This window comes from Adiantum capillus-veneris, chromosome 11 (assembly GCF_014529385.1).
Source record: "Adiantum capillus-veneris isolate H3 chromosome 11, ASM1452938v2, whole genome shotgun sequence".
Classification (NCBI taxonomy): Eukaryota; Viridiplantae; Streptophyta; class Polypodiopsida; order Polypodiales; family Pteridaceae; genus Adiantum; species Adiantum capillus-veneris.
Genome location: NC_140941.1, coordinates 44367314 through 44378175, shown reverse-complemented (window position 1 = coordinate 44378175; position 10862 = coordinate 44367314). Strand labels below are relative to the sequence as shown.

The window sequence follows — 10862 nt, the reverse complement described above, 5'->3', positions numbered from 1 at the left end:
AGTAGTCTCGCAAGCTTAAGAAGGAGCACCTTCCTCTTAAAATGGAAATTCTTGAAAAAACCTCATGCATCGAAAGAAACGAAGGCAAAACACACAAAAACTTTGAGAAGCTCGGAAGGAGACAAAACTTTGCATTCTCAAGCAAAAATCTCATTTTCAACCACACAACAAAGCTCCAAGGCAACCTTGTCACCATCGATGCCAATTATTGCAATGCAAGCATCAAAGGAATGAGTAGGAGGTACAGATAGTAATGGTCAAATACTAAACAACAAGTTTTGCAAGCTCCTGGCATAGTTTTTAAGGGCTACAACTTTGTGGAAGAAAGTTTTTCCGAATTCCTCATTGATTTTGTTGTTCAGACTGTTTGCAAGTCGTGGATATGCAGTAGCAGATTTTTGAAAATCATATTTCTCCCATTTCGAAGCGGCTTTTCATGCCCTTTTTACACATGTTTATTAATTTTTTGTGTTCTTAAACTTTGCAGAAGGAACATTTTGCAAACTCAAAGTAGATTTGGGAGATATTTACATCAGACTAAGAGCGGTCTACTTTTGTAGGTTCTCCGACACTCCACACATAGAGCTCTTGGCATCGGAATGCACCGTCGACATTGGACACAGAGAGAGAGAGAGAGAGAGAGAGAGAGAGAGAGAGAGAGAGAGAGAGAGAGAGAGAGAGAGAGAGAGAGAGAGCATATTTTTTGGGCTCTTCTCTAAAAATCCCTTCTTTGTAATTGTTAAGTTGTATACATATGTTTGAATAGCTCTCACATTAGAGTTGTAATTGTACCTATCTTTTTCACATTGATGTACTTGTAATATACCCATGAGCTTAAAGCTAACGCTTTAGCATGCCTAGGTATATAGTCAAGTTTGATTAGAAATAGAGAGAATTTTTGGATAAGTTATACATGAGTGAAGTTGTCACTATAGAGCTCGTTTGTAATCAACATATATTTAATTCTAGTAATCCAAATCGAATTTTGATAAGTGCATTGTGTCTCTCATCTTGTTCTTTTTATTGATTGTATTCATTGGCATCTCCTCTTGTTCTCTTTATTGATTGTATTCATTGTCAATTTGATGAAATTTTGTGTTTATGCTATGTGAGTCTAACTCTATTATTTTAATGAGTTTGCAAGTGTAAATGTTAATTTTTTGATAGAAGATTATTCCTAGGCCTTAGGAGGTACTGTTGAACTGCTTTTGTTCATGTTTTGGTGACCTGTGAAATGATGGGTTGCAATTCATGTACCTTGCAAAATTAGGATTTTATAATCTAGATTTGTTCTAATAACCCTTGCATATAGTCTCCTAAAGTTTCAAAGCATTTCAAGCTCAATTAACTGAGAAACCATTGAGTAATTAGTTGGAACAATGGTTGATCGTTTGCATGATGATTGATTGTTGTGTGTTGATTCATGATTGCTCATGTATGCAATCCCAACGTGTCTCCTTTCCCATCCTGACCGCTTTCTTGAGTATTGACATGAGATGCCTTTCTGAAATAGGACAAGAAATGGGACATACAAATTGCGAAGGACATCCCATTTCTTGTCCTATGGATCCAAATTCCCAGTTATCCAAGGACGATGATACTCCTTTCTTGAATGCTGGAAGTACAAATGGCCTATTGATTCTCTTTGTGGCTAATAATACTTTGCTTGATATTGCTATGATTATCTTGAGTCAATTTTCTAGTCAAACTCATCTCTCATCAACAAGGAGCTCATCAACATTTCAATAAGTTCATAAAACTATCAAGGAGCTCATCAAGTATTTCAATATGTTCATAGAACTATTGACTGTGATATTCACTACCTATGTTTGCACTATTGGCTGTGGTATTTGCTACACTAGTGATGGTATTCATGCTAGTTAAAGTGGTTCTAATGTGGTTGATTATATTGACGCACAGACAATCAATACTGGTTATTACTTTCTCTTTGGTAATTCTCTCATTTTGTGTAAATCTCGAAGGCTAACTATCCCTCTGATAAAGTTACATATCACTAAAGCTTTATAGCTTCAACAAATTTTCGAGTCTCCTGCATTGCACCTTCATCTCCTACCACTAAAAATCCAACCTCTCAAAGTGGCGTTGCTTTAGCACATAAACATGTGGTAACAAGCAAACTAAAGACATTGATGTTCATTACATCGAGGAAGGTCATCTAGCTAGGTTTGTATGGTTAGTTAGAGCTAAGCCATTTGTGTGGGCAACTTGTAGTATTGTAATACTAAGAGCAACCTCCAACATACATCCAAAAGGCCCTCCTATTATGGCAATGGTCACACAAATGACTTTTGAAAATAATTGCAGCCCATGCATGGCCAAATACACCAGATATTTGTTATATGTAACTATGCAAGTTTTCTTGTCCTACATAAGGCCTTATTAAAGAAAAGAACTCGCAGGAGAAATCGTGGATTGTCGGATAGAGCTTTATGGACTGGCATTAATTAGGCAGCAGCTTATGTAGGGTCATTGTGACATACATAGAAATCTTGCAACTATGCCCGTTTTTGGCATAGTTGCACAAGCTACATCTAGCAGTGAATTGTGGACCCAATGAAAGCCCTCACACATGAGATGCCTTAGTGAAGTCTATCACCACAATAAAGAGTTACCATGGTTCACGGTAGCAGCACATGAGCCATCCAAAGTGTGTGCAGTAACTCCCATGTTCAAACTAACGTTGGCCAATGAAACTAAGAATGCTTAAAAATGGAGAGCCACCGCCTAGTTCAACCAGGAACACACCTTTTACCCATTGTTTTAGGAAGAGAGAATGGTACACTGAGATCCCCACACCACATCAGAAAAAAAAAGCATTTTCAATTACCATGGTTACTCGTTTGCGAGGGATATAAGGAGTATACTTGGGTTGTTCCTTCAACTCAATGTAGAAGTACAACTGACAAAACAATGATCTACCAACATGTACTACCAACCTATTGTGCCACAATTCATCAAAGGTGAAGCTATTTCCAGCTCCAAAAGAGCAGTCGGAACTTTAAAACTCCCCACAAGCATCAAAGGGATACCTATCACCTCAGACACAGCATCCTGGCAAACGCATGCCCTAAGGGCCATTACTCCTTTCCAAAGTCCTGCTGTTCCCACATCATGCACAGTGAGTCCGATTTGCCTGCAAGCAAGTCATTTGAACTGTGTCATCAAGGACATTGGAGAGCTGCAACTCTGAAGGTGGGGAACCCTTGCAATCACCTTGCGTCATCGTCTCAACCATGGCAACCTTAATATAGTAGCTGTATTCCCAAGTATTGGGTCAACAGTTTTGCCATAAATCAGTTAAGAGTTGAGATGACCACTCATGCATTACTTTACCTCGGTTGATGAGCAGTCTGCAAACTAGACGTGAACTTCTGCAGCAAGTTCCTCAGATAAGTGCTTAAGCAAGGAAGAGAAGGACGATTGAAGTATGCCTCACGGCTTTTCTCTGGGTTGTCTTGGTGTTAACAAGGATCCATATATCTTGGCACCTAAAAGGCTGGGATAAAACACCCCTTGTCCCATGCCATAGAACCAATACAAGGGGCACAGTAGCGCATAGAAACATTCATCTAGACAATTGCAAGTCAATCTCTCCACTACATTCTTTTAATAGCACTAACTTTGATGTCATTGTGTCAAGCACTTGACCATAGAAGACTAGATGCAGCACAATCTGTTTTAATCAACTATGCAAATCACCATTAACTTGTTTGCATGAAGGAATGCCCAGACGCCAGTAATCAAATGATATGCCAAACAGAAAATATAATATGATCACAAGGGACGATTATTTAAAGCCCTGACAACGTTGAATTGGGCCTCCAATATAAAGAGTGTTTACATGAAAGTGGGGGTGACATAGGATTTATTGTGCCCCAGAAGATGAGACAGCTAGCGTTGACCTATCAGAGTAACCCGACCATACGCTTTTCTGTTTGGACATAATCTTCACTTGCTACTAAATAGTACGCCAGAAAGTTTTAGCAAAATGTACTCTTTCACAATTTACCTTCCCTCCACAAAAAACTTCTGGACCCAGGGACCGGTGCAGTGTAGGTATTAAGCAGTTCCCCTGTTTCAAAGATATCCTTATCAAATCTGATACAGAGCTCCTCACCTGTGGTGACAAGGGGGCCATGTGTTCAAGAATTAGGATGAAATCTGTCACAGAAGCAACCCCTAGTTGTTGACCTCCAAAAAGCTTCACGTAAGGGCAAAGAAACAATATTTGGATAGCCGATCAGTTGAGCACATCCACCCTAGTCCGCTTTGGTGCAGATGCATTAGTTGGGGGAACTGCAAGAGATGACAACAGTTAGCAACAAATGATGGGGCACTCGTTTGATCAAAAAGACCATGCCATCACTTATATCAAAGTCATCTAGCACAATATGCCATGGGAATCCTAAGGTTTAGCAAAAAAATTACACTGGTGAGTGCTTGCTGATTAGGCTAATGCTTGACGGGCAATGCATGCCGAAATGCTGCTATTGCGTTGAATGCATGTTAGATTTATACATACCCACATGCCAAAAATAGGAACTGGCATGTCCACATAAGCTTGACATGCTGGCGAGTGTTCAGGAAACCTTTGCCTCAGCTTAGCCTAGAGCCAATTACAGATCTCTCTTAGCTGGTTTTAAGCCAAGGCAAAAGGAAGAAAAACAGGTAAAATTAACACATGAAAATAGTTCAAGAATCCTGCAAATTTGCAAAAAACTACTAGTATTCTGGTTTCTATCTTTAAAAGGAGGAAGTCTGGCTGTTTAGGGAAAAAGACTTGCCCAGACACCGATTGTCATTGCTGGCAGTTACTTGGGACTCCATGAAGCTGACAGTTGACGGAACACAGTTTACTTTTCTGATGCTATTGATGCAAGCTATACGTTTATTTATTTCTTCAATGCAAAACATGATCAGAAGCTCACCTGGCATGGCAAAATGTTCACTTGTCGGGGGACCCAGACGCAACTGTAAGTCGTGATCACCCCAAAGAGAAGTTGTGCTGTTATTGTTGGTAGAGAGAGTTGGTACGGTATTATTTAAGGCTTTGTCACTCTTACACCTTATCGTCAAAAGAGAACGCTCAGCCTTCGGCACTGAACCAACCAGTCCATTCACTGAATTAGAAGAGCACTTGTTAGCTTGGAGATTTATGCCCCATTCAGAAGAAGCACCACCAGGTCCACCAGTTTTCTGAAAATCATCTGCACAGCCATCCCATGGCAACCTTGGATTCGTGTGCGACAACCGATTGTCAGATGGGCATGTCGCAGTATATCCATTCAAAAATCTAGAAGCCATTCTTGTCCCTGACCTTTCTGCCGGATCCAGAAGCTCCTGAGGTCTCAACTCTTGAACATTGAAATTTTTCTGAGGTGAACCAAAAAGTGGCACATCTAGTGGTGAATCACCCAAAAACCTGCTCGCATTAGTTTCTCTTAAAAACTGAACTAATGCACCTTGCTTGGGATAAAGGGCAGTCACAACCGGATGGTGAGGATCAAGGGTTTTGGGGAAAGATGTACTTCTAGGCAAAATGGAGCCCGTTGTGTCCCGAGCATGGCAGGGGTTTGGGCCCCAGAAAGCTCCAACAGGGCAAAATGATGAGTTTGATGTATGGGGTAAAGAATGCAGGTCCGGGTCGTGCAGTGGCACGGTCTGGGTCATCAAACCAAAAGTGGAACAAGAATGTGAGCACAAAGAGTCCATATATATAGCAACATTGCCATCCTCCTTCCCAGCATGTCTGACAGCAGGAGCAACCCGCCTGGCCACATTCAAGAGCTGCCTAGAACTACCCTGACGCTGGCTCCTAGGGGTCTTCTTCGGAACGCACCCAAGAGAGAGTGCAGCTGCGAAAGAGCAAACACAAGTTTGAGCATCTAGAGCTGATTACTTGACATAGAACCCGAAGACATGAGCAGAAGAATGACCTTCCACACAAGGCACCAGGTACAATCCCTCCTCCTCACCGTCTTCTCTTCGTATCATTGTGTTGACGGCATCGTCTAACCTGCTCCTGAGGGTCTCTACATCCGCATACTCACCCTGAAGCCCCAAACAGCATTTGACAACATCCTTAAACATGAAACATTTATAGGGATTGTGTGCCACTCGCATAGTACCTCTGAGTTCGCTTTCGAGTACAAAATCTCTTCAGCACGTAGTACGACTATAGGAAGCTTTTCTTGCCACTCCTTCTTCCTTCTCGTAGAGGTGCTGTGGAGTTCATTCACCAGCCTGCATTACAGCATGAGAAGATTAAAAAAAATTAGCCCTTCCAAAAAAGTGGTACACAGAAATGAGAAGATTGTAGCCAAAGAGCAGAGTCAAGAGTGCAGCACCGAAAAATCTCATGAATGAGAGTGCCGCGAAGAGGCTGATGACTATCGCTATGCCACGCCCGGCGAATACACTCATAAGGTCTAGGTCCAGGTCTGGGCATGGTGTGAGGGACAGTGCACGAGAGCAAAGGGGGGTGACCTGCTTCCGGGTTCGTTCACCTGTGTAGGACAAGGGGAGGACTGCAAGTACCCAAATCTGGTTGCCCTTTGAAGAGCCTGAGCAGTATGATAAGGGAAAAGGAAAACGAAGCTCCTGTGCAACAAGAGAAGACCTCAAGACAAATGGGCAGGTTCTTCATGACAAAGGAAGACCTTTGCAGATGTATATTTTGAGACCTTTGCCTGCTATCATGACATGATCTGTTGTAAGATAGATATGCAAAAGGAAGATTGCCGGCAAGAAGGGAGGGAGGTGGTGGTTAGAGGTTATGTCACATGATGTCATGCAGAAGTTTGTACTGACAAAGGGGGGGACAGAGGTACGGCGACCAGGCTCTTCTGCAAACAAGCTTTTTTTAGAGGAGCAAGCGCTCTGGCTGTAGCCTTCACTGTTCTGGCCTCTGGGTGGGTATCACTTCTGATTCACTGGATAATGGGTATGTATGCATGTATGCAACATTGCAACTCAAGACTCAAGTGGCAAGGAGGCGTGTGTGTGTGTGTGTGTGTGTGTAATTGGACATGTGTGTGTGTGTGTGTGTGTGTGTGTGTGTGTGTGTAATTGGACATGTGTGTATGTGACTCACGGAACCCTGCTCTTCATGCAATAGGGTAATGGGTGTGCATGTATGAAACTCTGCTAGTCATTTGAGGTGTATGCATGTATGTCCAAGACACAGAGATCTCTGATTTCTAAGTCCTCTGTCCTGCTGCTCCTTCGTCTTCTTCTTCTCTCCCCTTCCCCTGCTCCCCTTTGGTCCCTTTCCTCCCCAGGCTCAGAGCGAGACGTCATGTCCTGTCTTATCAGAAAGCGTCCGGAGCTTCGGTGCATTTGAATTTGGCAAAAAAACCTTTTTTGCATGTTCATCCATTCTCCTTTTCAAAGGTATTGTCATGATGAGCCCCACTCCCGCAGAGTCCCACCCACTGCCCACTTCCATGAATGGCAGTCTAGCCTTTTCACATGCTCCAACTTGTGGCCTTCTGAAGTTCTGCTGTGCAGAGGAGCCGAGGCTATTGCCATTTGACATTTGCCATTGTGGGCACCGGCCGAGCCTCATTCCTGCCGCCTGCGCTCCTTTTCTGCTAGACGTCATGAGAGCATGGCAGCATGCCGTACGTGATACTTGCTCTTCTCACGTTTATGAACAAGCTGTAGATCGTAGCGGCCTCGTGGCAAGGTACTCTCCTCAAAGGGATCGCCCGACTCTCTCTCCCTCTCGAGTCTCTGGGCCTTTACTCCGCAATGGCAACCTTCATAAGTTCAGTCAAAGCGCCCAAAATGTCTTTTATCATCTACGGTGTTCCTGGGAGCCCAACGTGTCGCAATCTCATAACAGTCACAAAATGGAGGTGCCTTGAACAGAGAGCGTGCGATCCCCCTTCAGTCCAAAAAGCCGTAAAAGGGCAGCAGCTTGTACGCTTGTGACCCTGCGACTTCTCTCTCCTTCTGTGTAAGCCGGAGTCCTCCACTCGTTGTGCACGCACAATGGTCCATTGGAACATGAACTGTACCAGTCCATAAGCAAGAATGTTAAATGTTAATGAACACATTAACACACTATTATAAAAGGGGGTGGCCCCGTCCCCCGGACTCGTGTAAACGTCTCCTCACTCCGACAATGTGCTCTGCACCTCTCCGGCCACACAAGCGACATTGAGAGAGAGAGAGAGAGAGAGAGAGAGAAAGGCAGCCAAGTGTTAATTAACACACTAGTAGGCTCATGCGGGTAGCATTGAGCAGCACTTGTTTTTGCATGTCAAAGGGCAAATAGAGGTGACTTCTCTTTTTGACCGACTAAAAGTAGGACACTTGTTTTTGGCATGTCAAAGGGCAAATAGAGATGACTAAAAATAGGATACATGAACACACTATTAAAAGGGGGCTGCCCCGTCCTTTATCCATAAGCAAGAATGTTAATTGACACATTAACACACTATTATAAAAGGGGGATACCCCGTCCCTCGGCACGTGTAAATGTCTCCTCACTCCGACAATGTGCTATGTACCTCTCCGGCCACACAAGTGACAGCGTGACAGACACACACACACACACACACACACACACACACACACACACACACAGAGGCGGCCGAGTGTTAATTAACACAGTAGTAGGCTTTGCTGGTAGCATTGAGCAGCACTTGTTTTTGGCATGTCAAAGGGCAAATAGAGATGACTTCTCTTTTTGGCCGGCTAAAAAGAATGCACTTGTTTTTGGCATGTCAAAGGGCAAATAGAGATGACTTCTTTTTTTTGGCCGGCTAAACATAGGGTTGTTTTTTTTGGAACAAAAAGATTGATTGGTGAGTGTTGTAGTGACCACTCAAGAGAAAGTTATGAATAACGGTGGTGGATTGTTGAGTGTGTTCAAAAATGGTGCAACCTGGACAGATCCTATGTTGTTTTCCAATAGGTGGGACAACAAAATTATTTAAAAGATAAATTTCTTTGCTTTTCTCTCTTTAATTTACTTTTTGGCCTTCATTAGGAAATTTCGGAGGTCATTTGGAGGGCCTTCTAAGAAAATGTATTTTTTGCACTCTCTCTCTAGAAAAAATGGCAAATAAAAGAGCTGGGTCTTTCATAGTAAAAGTTCAAAAAGTGTACTTTAAGTAGATTCCTTACTCTTCTGAACATTCGTTCGTAGTGATTGAGGGATAATCCTCTTTTCAGTTGCATTGAATGAACCTCGTCAATATGGAGGGAATGAGGCTAACATGGAGGGACGAATCCGCAGTCGCTATTCACTTTCCATTAAACCTGCACATTTGGCTAATGGCGCACTCTTCAAATGGCACAAATGTTACCCAGAAACGAGCCAAATATCACCTTCACATTGATTTGGACAATGAGTACCAACCATTGATTAAGCGCAGTAAAACAAACACATATATACCTCCCGCTTCCATAGACACGCTCAGAGCTCAAGGAACTAAACACATAGATATCTGGACGAGAGGCTCTCTCTACCCTAAGAATCCAATGACTAATGCGTCTCCACCATTTGTCAATCCTACAAGCTTATTGACCTTTGCTGGTGATGGAGAAAAGGGCCTTCTGGGTTATTGTAAATCACTTACAAGAGAAGCTGAAACTTACAAGAGCATTCTCCAAGCTCAACAATGTGAGATTGTTCGCCTTTCACATTTACATTCTACAGATCAGGTTACCATTTTGCAACATAAAACAGAGGTACAAGAACTGAAAGGAAAGGTGCGAAGTTGTCAAATGAAGGACACCATCTTGGGTGGTCGTATCCGAAAGAAGAAATTGCGCAATCTTGAAACATTGCAGGTTGCATCAGGAGGTCTCAAGAAAAGAATCCGAGCATTAAGGTGATGCTTCTTGGTTGGCTACATTGTCTTAGTTAAGTAATCTTTTTGTTTTTTCTTGTTATGCATTGTTTTCATGTGCTTAAATAGTGTTAGTGAAGCAAATTTTCTGTTATTTACTTATGCATTGTCTTCATGTAGAGATTCAATCTATCCTGACAAGGAAAACATTGACCCCAAAGCCAATATAGGAAAGAGATTGAAGCCACTTATAAGTAGAAGCCTGGCAGCAGATATAGTACATGACAAGAAGTTTAAGGTCCTACAACGAAATGTAGTGGACCGCTTTATTTCAGAGAACTCAGTGCTTGCAAAAGAGATACAAGGCACACTTGATTCACTTGGTGTAAGCAAAAGAGGATATTCGGCTATCCAAAAGTTTGTCTCATCCATCTTTGTTAGGAAGGGTATAAAATCCAAACTTCTACCATCAGCCTCAAGTATTTGGAAAGAGAGGCTTCAGCTTAACGAGGCACGGGGAGACTATCTTGGACAGCCCTTTCATATTAAAGCAACTTACAGTGGCCATGGAGCAAACATGGCATATGATGAGTTCAACAATATTTTTATGGACTTGCGGATATTACAGAAGAGAATGGTGGAGTTTTACAACATCACATTTGAAGAGTCACGTGGGGTATTACATTTTGTGTTAAAACTGGATGAGTGTGAGCTTGTTAAAGAGAAAAAGCTAGAGCGTGTTACTATTACTTTAATGAATAGAGCCCTCTCAAAGTGTCCCAGTGATGATCCTTTATATTTTAGTGTTCAATCAGAATCTAACATATGGTGGCTTGGTGCGTTTGAGGTAAGCGAGATTCTCAAGTAAGCTCAAATGTTCAGATCTACTTAAGTCTCATTTATTTTGTGTTGCAGGTAAAGAAAGAAGATCATGAGATTCTATATTGGGTGTTCCATCGAACTAATATTCCGGAGGTGATTGATCGACAGACTAACCAGGGAGAGGTACTACGTCTAGATGGAAGGGGAGACTTTCAA

The 10862-nt window shown here is 42.4% G+C and overlaps 1 protein-coding gene across 2 annotated transcripts; it reads right to left on the bottom strand.

Annotated features, from left to right (window-relative positions):
* Positions 1-3754: 3754 nt before the first annotated feature.
* LOC147447174 (uncharacterized) lies at positions 3755-7766 on the bottom strand. 2 transcript variants are annotated; one of them, XR_015189598.1, is made up of 6 exons: positions 6369-7766; positions 6150-6264; positions 5958-6072; positions 4950-5876; positions 4544-4627; positions 3755-4317 (listed from the first exon to the last, which is right to left on the bottom strand). XR_015189598.1 is itself a non-coding variant. In XM_086523043.1 (5 exons), exons 1-5 carry the CDS (start codon positions 6467-6469, stop codon positions 4262-4264), a joined length of 1314 nt encoding a protein of 437 aa, XP_086379169.1. In that variant the 5' UTR covers positions 6470-7764; the 3' UTR covers positions 3755-4261. The 2 variants fall into 2 exon arrangements, 1 of the variants encoding a protein (XP_086379169.1); XM_086523043.1 differs by lacking the exon at positions 4544-4627 and having other exon boundaries at positions 6369-7764.
* Positions 7767-10862: the final 3096 nt, after the last annotated feature.